At 34.7% G+C, this 22,437-nt stretch overlaps 3 protein-coding genes across 3 annotated transcripts; 1 reads left to right on the forward strand and 2 right to left on the reverse strand.

Annotated features, from left to right (window-relative positions):
• The first annotated feature begins 486 nt into the window (after positions 1–486).
• On the forward strand, positions 487–6,265 carry LOC112002858 (rhamnogalacturonan I rhamnosyltransferase 1). The gene is made up of 8 exons (XM_024035025.2): positions 487–1,207; positions 2,264–2,331; positions 2,412–2,500; positions 2,658–2,820; positions 3,791–4,080; positions 4,510–4,714; positions 5,328–5,485; positions 5,589–6,265. The coding sequence occupies exons 1-8, from the start codon at positions 916–918 to the stop codon at positions 5,857–5,859; spliced, it is 1,536 nt and encodes a 511-aa protein (XP_023890793.2). The 5' UTR covers positions 487–915; the 3' UTR covers positions 5,860–6,265.
• Positions 6,266–6,498: 233 nt separating this feature from the next.
• On the reverse strand, positions 6,499–11,730 carry LOC112002850 (ribulose-1,5 bisphosphate carboxylase/oxygenase large subunit N-methyltransferase, chloroplastic). Its single transcript, XM_024035003.2, has 6 exons — positions 11,128–11,730; positions 10,845–10,873; positions 9,566–9,777; positions 8,986–9,111; positions 8,095–8,499; positions 6,499–7,161 (listed from the first exon to the last, which is right to left on the reverse strand). The coding sequence occupies exons 1-6, from the start codon at positions 11,652–11,654 to the stop codon at positions 6,949–6,951; spliced, it is 1,512 nt and encodes a 503-aa protein (XP_023890771.2). The 5' UTR covers positions 11,655–11,730; the 3' UTR covers positions 6,499–6,948.
• A 4,873-nt stretch (positions 11,731–16,603) lies between these two features.
• On the reverse strand, positions 16,604–18,324 carry LOC112002849 (kinase-interacting family protein). Its single transcript, XM_024035002.2, has 2 exons — positions 18,066–18,324; positions 16,604–17,614 (listed from the first exon to the last, which is right to left on the reverse strand). The coding sequence occupies exons 1-2, from the start codon at positions 18,148–18,150 to the stop codon at positions 16,656–16,658; spliced, it is 1,044 nt and encodes a 347-aa protein (XP_023890770.2). The 5' UTR covers positions 18,151–18,324; the 3' UTR covers positions 16,604–16,655.
• Between the last annotated feature and the right edge of the window lie 4,113 nt (positions 18,325–22,437).

Below are 22,437 nucleotides of genomic sequence, written 5' to 3' on the forward strand. Positions count from 1 at the left end.
AAGCAATGTAATTACTAATTAGCCTATGGGATTTAAGAGATTTTTCGAGTGATATGAGGACTTCTTGTGACACCTTTGAATTGACCAATGCATCCTCCTATTTACCTAAAAAAAAAAAGTTTGATTTTAAATGTGTAATTCTATTTTTGTATTTTATTTAAATAATATACATAAATAATTTTATAGACAACTCTAAATAGGTTTCCAGCCATAGCTGTCCAAAAAAAAATCATTAAAATAAAATTCAATGAGTTTCTCTTAAAATTATATTTTTTATATTCTTTGTGGAACACAAGAATTGGAATTCACATGTAAAAATGTTGGTTTAATAATTAAATCACAATAAATAAATAAAATAATATTTAACAGGTATATTTCCATCTGCAGAAATGGGCTTTAAAAAAAGTCGTTGGGATCAATCGCAGCCGTCAGAACCGGAAGAGAGAGATCTCCTTCACATTCCCTCCCTGCCTTCCACCTATATATATACACACATCCCTCCCTTTCTCTCTCTCTCTTTATCTGTGGCTAAGAGAGAGAGAGAGACACAGTGAAAAAATAATAAAGTAAAAAGAATTTTATTTATTTATTTTATTTACTTTTTTAATATTCTAGCATCTAAAAGAAAGTTTGTGAGGAAAAAAAAAAAAAAAGAAAGAAAATTTTCCCGGAAAAGTAAAAAAAAAAAAAAAATTCTTAACGGTTTTGCTGTGGTTGTTGAAAGCTAACGAGAATTTTCAATTTTTGTAGCTAAGCTTAGGGTTTTACAATGTGTGTGAAATTCAATCTTTGAATTGCGAAATTGACGGTGGTTGCGGTGGTGGTGGTGGAGGTGGTTGTGGAGGAGGTTAGGGTTTTTTTTTTTTTGGGATTGATCGATGAAGCTACGGCGATGAGGTTTTTTGAAGAAAAGGAATGGAGGTTAGATCATCGGACGCGGCGCGTACCATCGGCGATAAGATAGCGAGTGGTTCTCCTCCCGTGCCTGCGATCGCGAGGACGCGATTGCAGGTCTGGTTCATTCGCGTTTGCTCGAGCATTGTGCTTTGGACTTGTCTGGTTCAGCTCGTCGCGGTTTGTGAGCTGTGGCACCCGCATTTACTCGCCGGAATCACCAGCCGGATTTCGAGCTCCGCCGAGCTTAACGTCGACGAAGAGGCGCGTTTGCATTCTTCTTCTTCGCCGCCGCCGCCTCTTGTTCCTCCAAGTGAGTTTGCTTTGTAATCTTCGTAATGTTAAACTGCTCGATTTTCGATTAGACCTTGTGTGCATTGTTAAGATTATAGTTATAGTTAAACTGCTCAATTCGGCTAGGTTTAGTTACTGTATGTGTAAGATTTCTGGCTGTTGAAGATGAAATTTTGGATGAAGAATTTTTTATTGGACTTTGATATTGTAAGCGTGAAAGTTTCGATGCATTTTTTTGATTTGATTAGAATTAAGGAAAACAGCTATTAGTCAAAATTATATCTAATGTGGCTTTGATAGGGTTCAAAAAGACGTGGTTTTGAATAATAAACGAGCTCGTTTTGAGCTTAGCACTTCATCACGATGCATTTACAGAAAGGCTTAAATCCAAATGATATGTAAAATTTTAAGTTTTAGGGGGTAAAATCAAAATGACCCAAAACTTTAAAGGGTGCAAATTGCAATTTAGTCTAATAGTAATTTGCTATGATTATTGTTGTGATCAGGATTATTGTTATAGTCACTGCACAGTTTGTCTTGGTTTAGTACTATGATGTAGATGAAATTGTAAATGAACAATCTTGTATTGCACTATGATATCTAAGCGTGAACAATTGGGTGCATTGTTTGTTTTGATTCGGGAAAGGGAAAAGACTTACGGCAATAAGTTGTTTTAGAATGAATAATGAGAGCAGCATAAGCTATACTCTAAGCAACACCGGATGACAGTCAGAATTTGTGAAAATTGAATTATTAATATGACAATACGACTTCTGCATTCTTGGAATTAGAGTTTAGGTGATTAAATTTCTTAAGTAACTTCTAAGCATGTACTGTTGCACCTGTCTGTTAGTTCCTGAAACACTAGTGGCATTACGTGCATTCACATCTGTCCTCTACTCTGATTTCTATGTCAAGACCATAATCAGCTTGTGAGAGGTCGGAATATCTTTCTCATGTGGTTAAAATATTATTGTATTTCAGGATATGAAGCTCATGTTTTTTAATTGATGAAAGTTTATATGATATTTGTCTTTTGGTAGCAAATAAGAACTTAACTCCTGAAATGTTGCAGGAAAGTATACAAGCAATGGTTTTCTTAGAGTGTCCTGCAATGGAGGCTTGAATCAAATGCGTGCAGCGGTTTGTACCTTTTGCCCTTTTCTTTGGCTGTTTTTGTTATGATATGTCAAATGGTTGATTCAGCTAGTTTGGCATTTCAGATATGTGACATGGTGACTGTTGCTCGGCTTTTGAATCTCACTTTGGTTGTTCCGGAGCTTGATAAGACATCCTTCTGGGCTGACCCTAGGTGTATTCATTGTTCTGAAAAAACTGGCTTAAATACTTTCTTTTATGGTTATTTTAATACTTTTTGCTCTTTGCATTCCTGCAGCTGCAAATGTGACTTAATTGCCTTCTTTAATGTCCTTTCTAGAAGATTTTAACCATTGACGTTCTTGCTGCAGCAATTTTAATGACATCTTTGATGTGAGACATTTTATTGATTCATTGAGAGATGAAGTTCGAATCATAAAAAGGATTCCAAAGAGGTTTAACAGGAAACATGGATTCATTCCTCTCGAGATGCCTCCTGTTAGCTGGTCAAATGAAAAATATTACTTACAACAGGTTTGTGTAGTTTTTACTAGTTTGTATATTTAAGCAATGAACATCTATGTTGCTAATTAACTTCAAGGCCTGTACGTAGATTTATTGCTATTGTTATTAAAAATAGTTCTGCCCCTTGGTTTGCTCTAGGTGGACTGTGTCTGAATGTATGTACACATAAGCTCATAAATTGACGGTGAAGGTAACTGTATGGGTCAATATGTACCTACATCCATACATGCGTGCACTTACAGAATTTTTAATATTTGTGTTAATAATATCATCTTATTTAACAGAAATAAAAATATTGACATACCAATTGGGGCAAGAGAAAAAAATTGCCGTCTGACTTTTGATTTGCCTAACCAGTCTCTTAGCAGAAATGGAGAGATGAAGATGAAAACAGTTATCAATCTTATTAGTGTGGAACTTATATAACTGTAGAGGGAGGATTTCAAATAAGAAAAAACTAAGTGCTGTTTGAGGACATTCTTGGCGTCATAACTATAAATTCAGTGGATTTGTTCCAAAACTAAAACCTTCATCCACCTATAGATCAAAGAGTAATTTATTATGGAGGCTGAAAAGCCTGTTTTTATTTACACTTTTTGAAGGTGCATTCTTTTCTGCTGAATTTATTGGAGGTGCAAAAGATGGTTGTGAGGAATTCCTTTTAACAGTGGGAGAGATCACTTATGGCATGCTTCCTTTCTCTAGTGAATCTATCTGTAGTGGTGGGGCTTGCATTATCAAATTATAATGTGAACACTTTTTAAGGTGATGATCAGCATTAAAGGTGTTAATTATAAAAATTAAAAAATGGGATATCAATTTAACCCAACACCCACCCCCCCACCCTCTCCCAACCAAAAAAAGAATAAAATAATAAAAGTAAACTTTTAAGTCTTTTGGTGAATGAAGGAATTGATATGTTCATACATTTCGTTTTAGTGATTCATCCTGATCCTATGCCTTCAATCCCATTGTGCAGATTCTTCCACTTTTTGGCAAGCATAAAGTGTTACATTTCAATAAAACAGATGCACGTTTGGCAAACAATGGGATCCCATTGGATCTTCAAAAACTCAGGTGTCGTGTTAATTTCCAGGCACTGAAATTCACTCCTCAGATTGAGACTTTGGGGTACAAATTGGTTCGCATGCTTCGAGAAAAGGGACCTTTTGTGGCTCTGCATCTAAGATACGAGATGGACATGTTGGCTTTCTCGGGTTGTACTCAAGGCTGCACTAAGGAAGAAGCTCAGGTGCTCAAGCAGATGAGGTTTGTGGTGGAATGCTCATTTCAATAACCTGAAAATGTTCTATATAAGCATAGTATGCTTTACTAGGAGATTTATAGAACAAAGGAGAAAGAAACTTAGTTCGGTAATAGATTGTAGTCAAATTATCAAAAGATTTTTCCATATTTTAATGCCTAATGCATACTGAAGGGATGCCACATGTGTGATGATTTTCCAATGGGATAATCGGAAATGACCAAATGGGACAGCTTCCTGGCCAATGTGATAAGGATGGTTCCTGTCTTTTTGTTTCTTAACCTAACAAACTCAGTTATTAGCACTTGGAACTTTATTTTTTTATTTTAACTCAAATCTATGGAAGTATCTTATGATCAAAATAGTTTGTATTCATCCATTTACTATGATGTGCACTCATATATAACTTTCATTGTATTGTATCTTTCATTCAGGTATCAATACCCATGGTGGAGAGAGAAAGAGATAGTGTCTGAAGAGAGGAGATCTCAAGGCTTGTGTCCTCTTACACCAGAGGAGGCAGCACTAATTTTGCAGGCATTGGGTTTCGGTAAGGATACGCAGATTTATATTGCAGCTGGTGAGATTTATGGAAGTGAACGTCGACTAGCAGTGTTAAGAGCTGCATTTCCAAATATTGTGAGTGTATTAATAATCTGCATTTTGCCTTACTGTCCTGTGATTTTGCAACTTGTGATATTATTTTCTTTTAATGGTAGTTGGCTTTTGCCCAGTGTCTGGCTGTTATTCTGATTAGGTCCCCAGTTGTAATATATTGAAAACTGTCCAACTGTTTGGTGCTTGTGGGACATGCTGACGATCAAGGATTCGTTTTTCCTTTCAGCCTTTATAAGTTATCACTTAATAGTTGATATTATTATCTTTGAACAGTTGAGAAGTGATAGGGTGATTTACCCATATAATTGACAAACAATTTAGATCATTTTCCCAGAACTTAAATTTGATAGATATCTCATTGAGGCTAATATGTGTTTTTTAACAAATAGCATCTTCTTCCTTTTTAAGAGCAAGGTGGGGCACAAGGTTGTTGGTTTAAAAGTTAAAACCCATTGGATGCATGTATATTTGCCGATAAAAAAAGAGAAGAATATGCATCTTTTTCCTTATTTGATACATGTATCTTCTCCATTTTCCCTTCAATGATAAGCTTCTCTGAAAGTAGTTCGTTGGCTTCTTGTGTGTTTGTCGGCATATGACTCTTCTAAAATTTGAGATCCCATAAAAATTTCAGGTGAAAAAGGAAATGCTGCTGGCCCCAACGGAGTTGCAACAATTCCAGAATCATTCGTCTCAAATGGCGGCTTTAGATTTTATGGTTTCAGTTGCTAGTAATACTTTCATTCCCACCTACGATGGAAACATGGCAAAAGTTGTGGAAGGTCATCGCAGGTTTGTATACCCACCATGATGAGGTGGGCTTTAATTTTATTCGATGGCAAAACAGCTAAACTTTTGCATTTCTGAAAGATCTTGAAGAGTTTCTGATTTGCAGGTATCTTGGGTTTAAAAAAACCATCCTGCTAGATCGGAAAAGTCTTGTACCATTACTGGATATGCATCAAAATAGAACACTTTCATGGAATGAGTTTGTAGCTGCCGTTGCATTGGTTCATGAGAAAAGAATGGGACAGCCAACTCATCGTAGGGTTATTGTAGATAAGCCAAAGGAGGAAGATTATTTCTATGCAAACCCACAGGAGTGCCTTTGTGAGGGAACAAATTGTGACTTGCTAGGGCATGGGAACTCAAGTAAAACGCAGTGACTGCAAGCGAACAACTCTACATCATCGTTGATAACATTCCACTGAATTTTTCTGTGGTAATTTGGTGGACAGGATTTATGTCTTCTTTCGGAAGAGTAGGCATAATGACTATGAATATACACACTTGAAACAGAGTTTTGCACGAAACGGCAGAAAAGAACACTTCAATGCCCCATTTGGGTGTCAAAAGATGTGGTCTCTATTGTTATTAATTTTTTTGTTTATATATTTATTGGTTCTTCTTCTAGTTGATGTGTTTAGTGGTTTTGATGTAACTCCACATAGAAACATATCAAATGATGTAGATCATTGTTAAAGAAGTTGCCCACTACGAATTGTTCAGAGATAACTAAATGTTGGACGGAGTTGCTCTTCCTGGCAATAAATATACTCCATTTTTCCTGGATGATGAAAAGCAAACACTCAAACTTCAACAAGAAAAAGAAAAAAAAGTGGGACAGCTCAATTTTTTGAACAAGTACGACACTTTTTGGGACGTCCATATTTAGACGAGACATTTTTCCTTACGCAGTGTCTAGCCAAATTTTGGCCATGCATTGAGAAGTTGATGTTGTATTAATGGCTTTTATCACAAGAGGCTGCCCAAAAAAGATAAATGAACTGGTGGGACAGCGAATATGAAAGCATTGAAAACCCATATTTATTTCAAAGAACAATTAATGCAGCTATATGCATGTGAACTTCACTCAGAAGATCATGATGTTTAACTTTTTTCCTGGTCAGGAAAGAGTGATTCAAGCATTAAGTTTATAGTGCATAAAAATGCCAAAATTAATCACTATAATACACAAGAATGAGCACTAGCTATGTTATGTTAACCATCAAGACAAATTGTAGCTCAACCAGGTACATCTTGCTGCTCCTTTTAATTACAAGTAGAAACTGTTTTGCAGAACTAACACTTTGTGGAACACTCAATCCCACATCTACTTGAGACAATTGAAGAGAGTTTTACTCTAGTAGGTTGTCTGTTGGGTTTTTTCCTTCTCTTCTCTCGGAGAACTCCAAAATGTATTTCATTAAGGCAACAACAAGCTTAGTATAGCAGTCGCATTTGAAGACTCGGCCTTACTTGGGCTCCCAGAAGATGATCTCACCTTGCTCCCCACACAAACCAAGATCCTTGAGCCTCCTTTCTTGATAATATTCCAACTCATTTAATTCTGATTCCCTATCCTTGAAGATCTCATCAATTTGCTGGAGCACCTTCTTCTCCCCTTGTCTTATTCCAACTGCGATTTCTAGCCTTGGATCAAGCTTTTCTCCTTTTAACTTTTCATCCTGCAATCCACATTTCTGTTTAGTTATTACGAGTTTATATATATTGGGTATTGGAAGAAACAATGGATCTGAGTAGCTGACTGTAGCTGGGGCTTGCTGAGCTAAGTTTTTCTTTGGGTTCTTTGGAGGCAGAAAGTATCTCTTTGTAACAGTCATACCAAGTCACTCATGTAACAACACGATGAGTGAACACCATGCATTTCAAGTTATACTCTTTTATTAGAGAGTTGATTCCAACAAATTCCCATATAATATTCATCCACTGGATTAAAAAAAAAAAAAAAATAAAGGGAGAGAGTGACAGAGAAGAAAATAAGGTTTAGGCAATAATCTGTCAGCCTCCACCTTAGCATATATTTATATATATATATATATATATTTTTTTTTTTTTGAGCAAAGCATATATTTATATTAGGGTTTATAACATAATTACACAAATACCCTTGTTAATACGCTAATAGAACAAGTGATGAGAAAATAACTGGTATAACCTCAAAACTACATATTTCATAGTTTTGGGGCCATAACCTGAATAACATCATTGAAAAGAAATTGTCAAAGACCAGATGGAGAGCTGTTGTACGCAGACATTTTGACAATCTGTTCACTAACCAATCTGCAGCATAATTACCTTCTCTGGATGGCTAAAACGTGAATAGCTAAGTTGCCACACATGATGACCTACTAAACAGAAACCTATACGTTCTAAAGTATTGAGTTCAGGAGATTCAAGTGAATTGACTTGTCATGATCGCCACACAATTATTCAGATGAACTTTAACATCCTTATGATGTAAAGTCCTAATATGTTGAACCTATTTAATAAGGGGTTTTCTACATATGCCCCACATGCATAGCACCTATAACAAGAACTGATAACATCACAAGAGAAGTAATTAGTAGTGCAAACTTACATGGAGGATAAGGGTTTACCTCTTCAATGGTTGTGTGATAGCCTGATAGAGCAGATTTGCAGGCATCTCTGACCACCTGGCATATGAGCTCTTCATTGGCACGGCTTATAGGCAAGTCAAGGTGGCCCCAGATAGAGTTTCTGAAAATAGACTCCAACAGGAAAGCATCAGTTCCCCCAAGCGCTACCAGCCGCAGATATTGAAGCATTGCTGGTGGAACTTGACGGTCCAAAACAATGTCAAAGTATGCAGTCTCACCCAGACCGTTCGACTCAGCAATGTCCAGCTTGTCCCCAAAAAATGGGTCTGACTCTGATATTTCGAGTGTTAGAGTAAAAGCATTGCGATCTGCTTTGGATTCTATGAACCCATAGTCCAGAGCCAAGTCAGCATTGCTCTTATTGATATCATATTGAATCATAACCTGTTGAGAAAAATTCCAATAAGAACTCATCCAAAAGGAGATGAAGGGGCTAACAATGTAAACTTAAAAGGAGAAGTCATGGATTTCAGGGAAAAAGCAGTGTTTCTTAGTTCACTTAATATTAACAGTGCTTAATGTTGCCACTTCATTTGGCACATCTCACCTCATATTGACACAAAATAGCTCTCAATTTTGTATTTGGCAGTCCACTGAATCATACACATACTGACATACACATATGCACACAAAAGGGAATAGATTTGTGGGCTCAATAACTTGTAATAGAACATATCCTTGATATGATAGTATTGTATGGAGTCAACAAATGAGGTGAGTTCATAGAACATTCAAACCCCAACTTGTGGACGATTTAAAAACCTACCATTTATGTCAAATGGTAAACAATATATGTGCGTGTGTTTAGATTAATGGGATGCAAAATGGAACCAAGTACAATAGGAAATCTCAGACGCTGGACTAGTTCACCTGCTCACCAGCCTTGACAGAAACAGGGGTCCGTAAAGAAAATAAGGTATCCCAAGAGAAGAGACCTGCTGCTCCTTTAATTTCCCATGCATGATCTTCTGTGGTTATGCTGGAGCTGTGGTTTATCTGATTCATAAATTTGGTCTTAGTAAAGTCAAATTTAATAAGAAATTTATAGGACAGTTCCTTGACACCAAATTTCAATTGCAAGCACTCAGATGCATGAATTAAATACAGTACAACCTAGTAAGTTTAAATTCTATATGCCTTTAGAGGCGTTCTATAGCATGCACTATGGGATGCCCAAGCAGCTTTTACCCAATCAATTTTGATAATCTTCACCCTCATGGAGATGAACAATTAATCTTTTATTATTAAAGAATTAATTCCAGGATATCCTGAAGAATCTTTTCTTAAATATCAGGGTGAAAAAATAAATGTAATCACAATACTAAGGGTCCATAACATATTGTAGGGTAAGACTTTCTTCACATTTTCCAACAGATTAGAGTAATTAACAATTCATAAATCAGAGTAATTGCCACTGAAAACTTGTATGAAGAGGGGAAAAATACTTCACCAAGTCTACAAGGGGGATCAAAACAAGGTTTTGACCACGTAAGCGTGAAAATGCCCTTGATCTGAGTATACCAAATGCCCAAAAGAAGTCATCCAGTGTTATAGGAGAAGGAAAAAGCTGCTTGTTAGGAGCTATGATTTCTTCTTCCACTTTTAGAAATTCATTTTGCACATAATCTTTCACACTCAATGTCGTGCTCAAAAGTTGGGTTCCTGAAAATGTCGGTTCAACCAAATTCCAATGAAAAATGGAAAGAAACAAGGCAGTCTGCAGATTAGATTATCACATCTGTCATCATCAAAGCTACATTATGGTCTTATACATTGCCTAAGGAAGCATAGATGAACTTAATCCATTGGACAGCTAAAACAATGTGGTTGTGACCATGGTAGGCACATTAAAAATTTTCCAATGAATATAATATAGTCTCTACAACTTAGAAGACACCATTAGTTTGGCTACAAAGGCCTGGATCACTCCTGCAAAAGATTCAAGTTCCCCAAGGAGCTTAAAAAAAACTGTTTTAACCATCCACCTCCCTCTGTCAATTAACAATCAAAATTCATATTAAAAAAAAAAACCAAACCAAACCAAACCCTCACAGCATAAATTTTATTTAGAGTGTCATACCAATGCACTTACATTTTGAATAGAGGATCCATAAGAGGCAAATATTACCATTTTGAATGTGATTTTATAGTCGTCATCATCATATGTGTGTATACACATTATAAAGCCTATCCATAAGCTCAAACTGAGTAAGCAATTTGCACAAGCATTATTTTTCTAGCTTAAGGCCAACATTCACGCCAACAAAATTAGTTCGAGCCAAACTAGCCCACTAACCAAAGTTGGAAATACCAAAAAATTAAATATTGAGAACCACTCCATTGTTAGATCCAAACCTTAGTGCTCATTTGCATAGATTATTTTCATTGATTTATTGGGATTAACAAATATAACTTTGGTACAGTTCTTAAGATTTTGTACTGTAGGTTCTCCAATTAAATTCAACTATGTGGTTGTATTGAATAATGTATTGTATGTTTGAATTTAATTGTCCTTGGAAAAATACATTACTGTTTCTGTTGCATTGGTCATTACAACCATAGGGTTTATTTCTATCGGAGAACCTAAGGTACATCAACCTAAGTTTTGTCCTAAAAAATAAGCTGGTCACAAGTACAACTATAGCTAGAAAAATTAATGCTTTAAAATTTTGTACATAAGCTTAAGCCGAAAATAAAATAAAAATAAGAACTTCAAAACATACACTAACCTTGAAGTTCAGCCAGCTCCTCTTCTGACCTGCACTGGAATTCTGGAACCATTAAACCACATACATCAACCCCACAATTTCAAAACGAAAAAAAGAAGAAGCTAAAGTTGTTACCAATTTTTACAACAAAAGTTCTACAATTGCAATAAAAGTGATTGGAGCCACTTCACATGTCAAATTGTAAAAGCTTGCCCAGTAAATTTGTAGTATACTTCGAATCAATAATAATAACAAAAAATTAAAACTAAAACTAAAGAAGCAATTAAAACTAAGCCAAACTGACCAGAATATAGTAGAATTGGTGTAGTCAGGAAGAACGTCAAGGTAATACCGCCACGACGACGTGTCGTTTTTCTTCTTCTCTCTGATCAAAAACAGAGCCACAGACAACCAAGGCTTCAACCCACTACACACACTTCCAATCTCCGAGGCAGCCACAGCATCTGGGTTTATCCAAAACCTCTTGGGGACCTCCAGAACGACCTCGTTTCTAGCCAAGTCTTTCTGGGCAACGAGTCCCAGACCTTCAGGAACTACAGCAGGCTTCACTGGAGTCTTTGAAGACACTACTCCTTCGTCTTTTAGCCATTGCCAGAAGGTCTGGACTGAGTCAGAGACTGGTTTTTGAAGAGAGGAGGTGGTGGTGGTGGTGGTGGTGGTTGTGGGGGTGGTGCTGAGAGTGGCAGAGAGTGTGAGAGTACTGCTTCTTCTGAAGTGTGGAAGTGTTTTTGTTGGGTTTTTTAAGGTTTTGATGATGGGGGAGATCATGAAAGTAGAGGATGGAGATAGAGCAGTGAAGGTAGTCATCATTGTTGTCTTCTCACTTCTCTCTCTCTCTCTCTCTCTCTGTATGTCAAGATGAGATGTGGGTTGGTTTTACTCGGATTTTATAGATTGTGGTTGTGGATAGGCTTTTGCTTTTTTTGCTAATATATAATCTTATCACATCTGGATACACAGGCGCTTTAGCAATTGAATCCCACCATTTCTTTCTCATTTTATTACATGGTTAATGTTTATTTCACACTCTTTTTATTTTGCATTAAAATCAGTCAAATTACATGACCATAAACACTTTTTATTATTTTGCGTTGAAACCGTAACTTTCTGTGCAACCACACTAATATAATCTCTCGTGCGATGTGCAGTACAGTTTAAATCTATTTAAAATTATTTTATAAGAAATTATTTTTATAATCATGCATAATATTATATAATTTAATATTTGAAAAAAAAATATTCTTCTTCTCTCTGATCAAAAACAGAGCCACAGACAACCAAGGCTTCAACCCACTACACACACTTCCAATCTCCGAGGCAGCCACAGCATCTGGGTTTATCCAAAACCTCTTGGGGACCTCCAGAACGACCTCGTTTCTAGCCAAGTCTTTCTGGGCAACGAGTCCCAGACCTTCAGGAACTACAGCAGGCTTCACTGGAGTCTTTGAAGACACTACTCCTTCGTCTTTTAGCCATTGCCAGAAGGTCTGGACTGAGTCAGAGACTGGTTTTTGAAGAGAGGAGGTGGTGGTGGTGGTGGTGGTGGTTGTGGGGGTGGTGCTGAGAGTGGCAGAGAGTGTGAGAGTACTGCTTCTTCTGAAGTGTGGAAGTGTTTTTGTTGGGTTTTTTAAGGTTTTCATGATGGGGGAGATCATGAAAGTAGAAGATGGAGATAGAGTACTGAAGGTAGTCATCATTGTTGTCTTCTCACTTCTGTCTCTCTCTCTCTCTCTCTCTCTCTCTCTCTCTGTATGTCGAGATGAGATGTGGGTTGATTTTACTTGGATTTTATAGATTGTGGTTGTGGATAGGCTTTTGCTTTTTTTTGCTAATATATAATCTTATCACATCTGGATACACAGGCGCTTTAGCAATTGAATCCTACCATTTCTTTCTCATTTTTTTTTCGGTAAACCAAGAGATAACATAAACCAAGAGATAACATAAACAAATAGATTTCTTTCTCATTTTATTCCATGGTTAATGTTTATTTCACACTCTTTTTATTTTGCATTAAAATCAGTCAAATTACATAACCATAAACACTTTTTATTATTTTGCATTGAAACCGTAACTTTCTGTGCAACCACACTAATATAATCTCTCGTGCGATGTGCAGTACAGTTTAAATCTATTTAAAATTATTTTATAAGAAATTATTTTTGTAATCATGCATAATATTATATAATTTAATATTTGATAAAAAAAATTAATTAAATCCGGTTAATGTATGCCCTAAAAAAATGAAAAAACTGTCAAAATAGCTAATTATTTTTTTGTTTTTTAATAAAAATTTCCTAAAATAGTTTACTAATATATGGAATAGAATGGAATGGAATAAAAAGAATAATTTTAGAATATTCTTCCCTTCTTTTGTTTGGGAGTTTTAATGGAGAGAATGGAAAGTCCATTCCCTTATTTGGGAGTTTAAGTGGAAGGGAATAGAATGAGTAGGAGGAAACACTCATTTCTCTCTATTCCCTTAAAACCTTAAATTTTTATTTCCTCCGAAATTGAGAGGAATGGGAGGGAATAGAATTAGATTTAATGATTTTTTTATTAAAACTCCCAAAATACCCCTATATGTTCAACCTTTTATTTTAAAATAGGGGTCTAATAGTAATATTGTTATAAAATGATTCTATTCCATTCCCTCCATGTTGCTCCCCAACATGATTATTTACATTCCATTCATTTTCATTCCTTTCCATTTCTTTATTTTAAAACATCCAATCAAGGTTACTTAATTCCATTCTATTTCATTCTTTTCTCTTACTTAAATACATTCAATTCCATTCCATTCCATTCCATTCCCTTATGATTATCTCATTCCATTCCATTCCATTCCTTTATGAACTCCCAAGCGAAACTTAAGGGCATACATCAAGAGAGTTAATATAGTACCCGAAGCTATTTTAATTTGATAAGGGGAACGAAATTTTTCATTCCCATTCAATACCAGTGTACCATTTTGAGATTACTGCTATTTTTTACTATTTTATACAATATCCAAAGTTATATTTCTAATAACTCCATATATCACTTGGCAACTTTTTAAATTTCCTTTGATAGGGGTTACATGAATATATAAAAGTGAAAACTATTAAATAATCAAACACCCACCTAAATCAATAAATTCCAATCCCACGTGTCAATAGATTGGCGATACCAATTCAAATTTCAAATTATCTTATGATGCTTTGAGGAAACCAAAAGGCAAGTGTATTCTTTTGACTATTTATTTGGGGAAAGTTTTTATGAGAAATTGAAAAATGTGTCAAAACAATTAATAACTTTTTCGTTTTTTTATAAAAAAGTTTTCTAAAATAGTTTATTAGTGTATGCTCTAAGGACACACGTTAGTAAATTCCTTTTTAATTTTATCATGGGAATTAGTTTCGAAGTCATTTGGAAAGTAGTATCCACAAACCAAAAGCAAGCACTGCAACCAGGACAAACTCAAGATTTCAAGCTAGAGGGGAGTGGAGTATAAGGAAAAAAAAAAAACAAAAACTCTAAATAAGTATTTATATAGTATTAACAAATTATAAATACACAAAATCGTTGTTTCTTAATACATTAAGATGTAATCATCTACCAACAAAGACGGAAATTTTAAAAAAAAAAAATACTAGACTGGCTAGGATTTTTTTTTTTTTTTTTTAATTTAAACATTCACAGTAGTAGTGCTAAAAAATTTAACTTTTAGCACCTCAAAAAACTAATTTATCTATTTTATCACCTCACTCACCCAATATCAAATGTTCTATTTTTACCACTTTATTTAAAATAATATAAACAACTCAGTAAAATAATAAAGGAAGAGAGAGAGTTTGAGTTTTTTAATTGAAAGTAGAGAGATAATCTTAATAAAATATTGAATTTTATTTTTAATAACTTGGTAAAATCAACTGGTAATTGAAGGTAAAGAGATAATCTTAATAAAATATTTATACCAGTTTACTATTGTGGGGGCTCAAGGACCGAGGAAGGATAAAACCACTATGACCATCGTTCATTCCTCGGGTGAAAGCACTTTAAGCCCGAGGAGTGGGGTTGCCCATGGAGAGGAGGGAAGAGACAAAATACCTCTTGGAAATCTGTGCAGAGAGAATGGCATTTAGAGAGAGAGTCAAGGTAGTCGAAAGAAGTTTCCTGTGAAAGCTCACCTACTACCTCCACATTAAATAGTTGGCAACAACTTTATTAGCTGCATTAATAAGGAAATGACCTCTGAACAGTAAGTTCACAATTAAGCAGTTCCTTCTACCATATTCAACAAGAGTCTAATGGGACAAATGTCCTAAGGAGGACCTAGAGGATTGCAGATGGAGGGTTAGGATGCAAGAATTATAGGAGGATATAAAGGAAGAGAACTTTTAGATGAAGGGGGTCGGAAAAAATAAAAATAAAAAGAGATTAGAACAAGAACAATAAGAAGAAAGAGAGAGAGAATAGTGTGTATCCTTGCATAAGAACTTCATCCTTTAGATGCCTGTTTTCTCTCTCTCACGTGAAGGTGGACCCCACACGTATAGGGTCCACCTCCATGTAAGAGGGAGGAAATATATGTCTGATGCTTGATATACCACCTCCCCACCTAGGTCCATTCCTACAAAATACAAACTTACGTATCCTTTTAACAACCTCTACACCTACCTGATGATGCACATGTTAAACCTACCATGATAACACATAAAATATGCACACACACTTATATCTTGTTGCACACATGTAACTTCAATACCCCTATGTTTTTTTCTTTTTGAAGATCATATTATGTCCACTATGATTCATTTTGGTCCAATGTGGTCTGCTTCGGTCTATTTGATTCTTTTGGTCCAATTCGGTCTATTTCATTTCATTCGGTTTATTTTTAGTCCACTTCGGTCCATTTAGTCAATTCGGTCCATTTAAGCCTACTTCGGTCCATTTCGGTCTACTTCAGTCGATTTTCGTCCACTTTGGTTTATGAGGTCCACTTCTGTCCATTTGGTCCATTCAGTCTATTTTAGTCCACTTCGGTTCATTTTCAGTCCATTCAGTCAAATTCTGTTCACTTTGGTCTATGTCAGTCCATTGGGTCCATATCGGCCCCTTCGATCCATTTCGATCTATTTGGTCCAATACGGTCCACTTCGATTCAATTCAATCCCTTTAGCCTATTTTGATTCACTTTATCCATTCCTCAACTTCTATTGCCCCACACCCAACTCAAAGAAAACAAAGCTTCCAAACTCCAAATCAAAGAGACATGCTCAGGGTTCCAAATCTACACAAAAAGGTTTTTCTTTTCTTTTCTTTTCTTTTTTCTTTTTCTTTTTTTTTGAATTTGAATTTGAGATTTGAGATTCTAGTGCTATGACCTATGGGTTTTTGATTAGTGGTGAGTAAACTTCTTGTGATTTATTCTCTGTTTGTTTTGAATTTTGAACCTTTGAGCTCTCCCTCATATCATGGTTGTGGTTGTAGGTCTTTTATTTTTTTGCGCGTTAACTGAGGATATAATTGAAAGAACAAAAAACCAACTGCCGCACCGACAACATTGTCAACCGACGGGGTCGAAATTTCAACCCTGTGGTGCAACAATGGTTGGGATTTTAAAATACTGATCCCCACAATGTGGCCCAAAATATTTCTAGAAATCAGCTACACTGAACCGTGTTCGCTTCTAGCTTGAACTCTTTGAGCTAATATATATTTCTGATTATGCGTTTTTTTTTTTTTTTTTTTAAAAACTGAAAGCAAAAATAACAAAATTATATCTCCGAATAGTCTAAACTTTACTAATCTATATGTATGAAGGCACTATCAAGTACAAGTTGGATCAAGCCCACATAAAAACAAGTCCATGTTCTTGACCCTTTCCCACAATCTAGAACCACCCTTCTTACCAACACTAGCACTACCCCTCTTCTTAAACCTCTGATTGACCACCACCACCTCCATTTTAGAGCAGCCATCCAAGCTCAAATCATGAACATTCTTCTTCTCATCAATGCTAGCTTTCTCTTGTTTAACATTTTGGTCTCTTTTCACAATTTGCTCATAGTATTCCTTGTTCCTCTTCTCCAACCCATAAATCTGCCCCTGAAGATCCTCAATCTTGCGATTCAGCATGTATACCCTATGGTCCTCCCTCATCTTTAGCACACACCTAGCTAGCTCACTTGCCTTCCTCTTCATGAACATAGACTCTGACACCAACCCTTTGTTCTCTTCCACCAATGCTGTCACTCTATACCCCAACCTTGCATTCTCATTCAACAGAATGAGTCTCTCAGACTCCAAAACCTCAAGCAAGTTCTTCTGCAACTCCATTTTTCTTGATGATTCACTAGTTCGCCTCTCCATAATGCTCATCTCGTGCACTAACACATCGTACTCAACATTCTTGATCACTAAGTCAGCAACAATTACATTAACAGCGTCAGCATCAAACTCCAACACACCCTTGTTTGGAAGCATTGACTGAGGTTGTTGGTAAGAGAGGGAACTCTCTGCATCGTCTTCTTGATCATAGCAATCATAATCAGTGGTTGAGATTTGAGAAGATTGTCTCCGATGATGCTGATGCTGATGCTGATGCTGATGATGTTTGGCCAATGTTTGAATGTAGCGATCAGACAATGTGATATAACCATTGTAGAGGTCTTGCAAGAGAGCCAGTAGCTGAGGTCGCTTTTCGTAGTAAGATTCAGCACGTTCTGCAAATGTGTCACCATTTTCAGCACTGTTCAATACCAGCATCTTCATCCTCTCCTCCAAATCTGCCACAACACACACACACACACACACACACACACACACCAGAGTTTTTGAATGTTAAAAATTGAGCTCCCATTATAACTATCACAACACACACACACACACACACACACACTCCTAAAAACAGTTCCAGGTTTCAAGTTTGTAGCTTTGATACAAAACTAAATAAGGTACATATACTCATTTAAGTATCTAACATTGACCCAGAAACATAATTATACTCGACTTAAAAAAGCATAATGATTATCATTGTTGTACATTCATCGTACACACACTTCTAACACGATTTCAAGTACACAATTTTAACTGAAATTGTGTTTCAAACCACCAAAAAAGAGTGTGTATAACAAGATTTTCTTAAAATAAAAAAGTATAACCACCACATTTTCTCAGCTAACAAGCAAAATCCATATTAAAAAAAAAAATTCATGACCATGGTAACAAAAACCATACCAAAAGGTGGCCTGAAAAGATCTCCGATCTCCGCCGTCACTCTGCTCCAAGAATCACCGAGAGGCTCCAATCTACCGCCCATCATTGCCGGATCACAACCCAGAAGGTCCTATCGTGAGAGTAAGAGAGAGAGAGAGAGTGCAGAAGAGATTAAAGAGTGAGTACATAAAAGTGTTGAATCCAAATAAAATAAGACATGCACGCATATCGAAGAGATTGTTAATAGAGTGAGGAGTGACAAAGAAGCATATGAGAGCAATAGGCAGTAGACAGTGACACAGCTAGAATAGAAAGGTCGTAGTCTCGAATGCCGACATACATGTCAATAATATACTGCTACAAGGCATTGTATTGATTAGTCTCATTCATCGAACAAAAAGTCCCATTTTCACACACATATAATAATAGTACCTACTTTGGGATTATTCATTCAAATTTTAAAAGTTTAACACAATGGAAAATGCCAACGGACTTCGATTATTTGTTGAACAAAGTTTCCCTCTTAAAGAGATACTTTTTAAAATTTTCATATTTTTAAAATTTTCATATATTTTTTTTAGGTGTGAATTTAAAAAATTTAACTTTTAAATTTTATGTTCTTAACATGTATATTAAATTTTATTTAAATTGGATATTATTTATTATTTGATCAATTAATTTATTTTTTATTTGCAACTTTAAATTACAAAAACTTGAAATTATAACATTTATTTGATGATATAGTCATATAACAATTGATTTTTGATTTTCTTGAAATTTTGTAAATATTAATAATGTAATAAGAACATGCAATCTAACAGTTAAATTTTCAAAATTCACATTCAATATAAATATATATTATGAATTTGTAGGATTTCTCTCCAAACTAGTTTGGAGAGAAACTTTATTCTAATTTTTTTTTTATATATTACAGGTAAAAAAAAACTAGTTTCATAAATAAATAATTAAATATAAAAAACCAAAAAATCACTAAAAAAAAGGGAAAAAAAAAACATCACATTAGATTGTCTGTCTATTTTCATATGGGTTTTACTAATGTATAAATGGAATATATTAGTAAATTATTTTTATGAAAAAAATGAAAATATAGCTATTTTTTGATAATTTTTTCAATTTCTCTTAAAAAAATTCATAACATAGATGATTAATATATGTCTTAAAATAAGGTTCAAAATGAAATTTTAATTTAAACACATCAAAAAAAAAATAAATTTAATGTGGTAAAAAGGAAGAGTTAAAATAGAGAAATAAAATCTTATTCTAAAATAGGAAAACAAATTTGGTAAATTGATATTAATGCTACTAATTTTGCAACTTAACCCCCTTTTTCTTTTTGACCTTTGAGTACTTTTTGTATAGCAAATACTAATTAAGTTACATACTTTTATATAAAATTTTAACTTATAATGTTCAAATTAGCAAACTGAAAATTTGAAATTCACAAATAAATAATAATTAAAGTATAGTACACGCTGTGTCTCGTATTGTACCATATAGCTTTTCAAATTCAAATAACAAAGACAAATGAAGTGGGGAAGGGTGCCTATCTATCTATCTATCTTGGTAATGATTTGTAAATCGAGATGTAGACATTTTTGTAGTGGATGGATGGTCCGGGACTTTTTTTTTTTTTAAAATGGTAGATGGTCCTGGACTTGGCAGTATAATTTTCTATACAAATAATACTACAATAATACTCAATTGTTTCAATCTTCTGTCTTATCAATTTAAACGTAAAAAAAAAAAAAAAAGATTCTATCTGACAACTTTTATATGGACCTTTTTTTTATCCGGATACATATGGACCATTATTTTAAAGGAGATAACACCTAGCAACTTTCTAGCTTTTACTTACAGACTTTTTATTTATAAAAATAATAATTTATACTACTAATATATTTCAAATTCATTATTTTAGATACTAAAATACCCTCAAATTCAAATATTTAAAAAGTTTAAATAATAAAGTGAAATATCTAAAATTATTAATTAAAATACTCCTAACTTTTAAATAAATTAAAGTAGTTTTTTCCCTCTATCTCTCTTATATAAGTTTTTTTTAGCTAACTTATTTTAATTCAATCATAACCTCTTATCCACATCCCTTAAAATTAGCCACTTTCATCTTTCTTTATTCATTCTCTAAGTAAGTTATTAAAGTTGTTAGGACATATATGGAATATGTTATGAGCATATGTCATTTAAAATTTACTAATTTTTTGACAATACGCACTTTACTTGTAATTTAGTAGATTTAGGATGTATTTAATACTTCAAGGAACAAGATTTTAAGTCCAAGTATTGAAGCCATGCAAATCTGTCCAAGAATTAAGTGAAGAAGTGTTGTTTATTAAAACTCGACAGATAGCTCGACAAATGTATCTATCGAGATTTAATATTTGAAGCTTGACAAATAACTCGACAGCTGTATCTATCGAAAATTATGAAATTTAAATTTTTAGATCTGTGTTTCACACATATCCAAGTTATTTGTGTAAGATTTCTTTTCTCTCAATCCTATATATATATAATGATTATTTTAAGGGCCATCAAAGGTGATGCAACTTGATGCAAAGTGATTATTCACTCAAATTGTGACCATAGACAATTTGCCATAGTTCATCTTTCTCTTGAAGAAGCTGCTGCGTTTGTACGCCGTAGGGTTTTATAACTAAGGAGTTTCTTGATCTTTATCTTGTAGATGAATTGAATAACTTTGCAGCCAATATCCTTCTCAAGTTGGTGTGTTAGTCACGTACTGGGATCCGTGCATTGATTGGTTAGTCACGTACTTAGAACCGTGCATTGAAAGGAGAGATTGTCATTACGTTACAAGTCTAATTGGGTATTGGGATAAGAGTTCATTTGTAGGTTGGTATAAGGTACTGTAATTCCTTTACTTGTAACCGCTTGTTTTGTTAATAGTGGATTCTTAGAAATGGTGACCTTAAATTTACCCCGTGCGATTTTGTCTCGGTGGTTTTCCCCATTTGTAAACAACAAATCACCTGTGTCAAATTTAATTTTCGTTATACTTAGTTATTTGGTGATTTGTTTGTGCTACCACGCGTATTACATGACCGCTTATTTTGTTAATAGTGAATTCTTAGAAATGACAACCTTAAATTTACCCTGTGAGGTTTTGTCTCGATAGTTTTCCCCATTTGTAAACAACAAATCACTTGTGTCAAATTTAATTTTCGCTGCATTTAGTTATTTGGTGATTTATTTGTACTACCACACGTATTGCATGTTAATTGATCTAATTAATTCACTTGGCTAATTAATTGATTAATTTACCAAATGGATCAATACATGCTTGGCCTATCAAAAATCAAACCTAAATAGATATATCTCTTCTTTTGTTTGATAAGAGATGTTTTGTTCACAATATTTTTATAACAAATCATAGGTGGTACTAGTAGGTTGTTATTGGTAGTTATGGATAGACAAAAATGTAATTTAAGTTGTGGATTCAATTTATAATCAATAACAACTTATATATAAAAAAAAAAAAACAACTTATCACTTATAATTTGTTATAAAAATGTTGTGGACATAGCACCTCTCTTTCTTTAATCATTAAAAAATAAGGGATAATTACAGTAAACCCACTTGTGGTATGACCCGTTTTCACTTTGCCTACCCGTGGTTTAATCATTTACACTTTGTCCACCTGAACTTCATTCGTTTGCTCTCCATTACTCATCTCACCCTCAGGCGTTAGAAAAACACATTTTTAATACAAATCAGAACATAACACGGATCAAAAACACAAACTATTGAAACTTTTCCTCATGAGCTCTAGAAATTCTGAGACAACCCCAATATCACAATTGGTTCAAAGTAATTATAATCATTTTTCATATGCAAACATTCTAATGTTCCACCGATCAAACTACCATAAATGCTATTATTTTTTGAATAATTAAGCTTAAGAACAACATCTTGGTATTTTGAACTAAACGAACCAAGATAACTCTTCCTTGATTCGACCATACAAAGCTTCCCAGAAGATTCTGACTAATACCCATTAACTGAAAACATCGAATCATCTTTCCAATAACTAATACTACCCAAATGTTGCCGATCGAAAATAGAGTACTTCCATGGGTCTCAAATGTACAAGGTGGCTTTGACCTTGTGAACGCCGTGGGAGGTGGTGTTTTTGATATATGAGGGGTCAAAGGAGAGAGATATCTCAAACTCAGTGGTTCGGTTGAAGAGTCTGACGCCGCCAGAGAAAAATGCAATTTGGAAGCTAAGAAAATCGTTGGAGTGAGAGACAAGGACATTGCTAGAGGATAAAGGGGGCTTAGGAACGATGTCATTGCAGTGCTGGGAGATATCTAGAGGGCCTCATCTATGATCT

This window comes from Quercus suber, unplaced genomic scaffold (genome assembly GCF_002906115.3).
Source record: "Quercus suber isolate HL8 unplaced genomic scaffold, Cork oak 2.0 scaffold_376, whole genome shotgun sequence".
Taxonomy (NCBI): Eukaryota; Viridiplantae; Streptophyta; class Magnoliopsida; order Fagales; family Fagaceae; genus Quercus; species Quercus suber.

What these genes read in the sequence shown, in the direction of transcription:
- LOC112002858 (XM_024035025.2), top strand. Translation starts at nt 916, where the DNA reads ATGGAGGTTAGATCATCGGACGCGGCGCGTACCATCGGCGATAAGATA. An exon ending in GCCGCCTCTTGTTCCTCCAA is followed by an intron (nt 1,208 to 2,263) that starts GTGAGTTTGCTT and finishes GAAATGTTGCAG; the next exon opens with GAAAGTATACAAGCAATGGT. An exon ending in CAGGTGCTCAAGCAGATGAG is followed by an intron (nt 4,081 to 4,509) that starts GTTTGTGGTGGA and finishes TCTTTCATTCAG; the next exon opens with GTATCAATACCCATGGTGGA.
- LOC112002850 (XM_024035003.2), bottom strand. Translation starts at nt 11,654, where the DNA reads ATGATGACTACCTTCACTGCTCTATCTCCATCCTCTACTTTCATGATC. An exon ending in GGAGCTGGCTGAACTTCAAG is followed by an intron (nt 9,778 to 10,844) that starts GTTAGTGTATGT and finishes CGACATTTTCAG; the next exon opens with GAACCCAACTTTTGAGCACG. An exon ending in ATCACACAACCATTGAAGAG is followed by an intron (nt 7,162 to 8,094) that starts GTAAACCCTTAT and finishes TGTGGATTGCAG; the next exon opens with GATGAAAAGTTAAAAGGAGA.
- LOC112002849 (XM_024035002.2), bottom strand. Translation starts at nt 18,150, where the DNA reads ATGATGGGCGGTAGATTGGAGCCTCTCGGTGATTCTTGGAGCAGAGTG. An exon ending in TCTTTTCAGGCCACCTTTTG is followed by an intron (nt 17,615 to 18,065) that starts GTATGGTTTTTG and finishes GTGTTGTGGCAG; the next exon opens with ATTTGGAGGAGAGGATGAAG.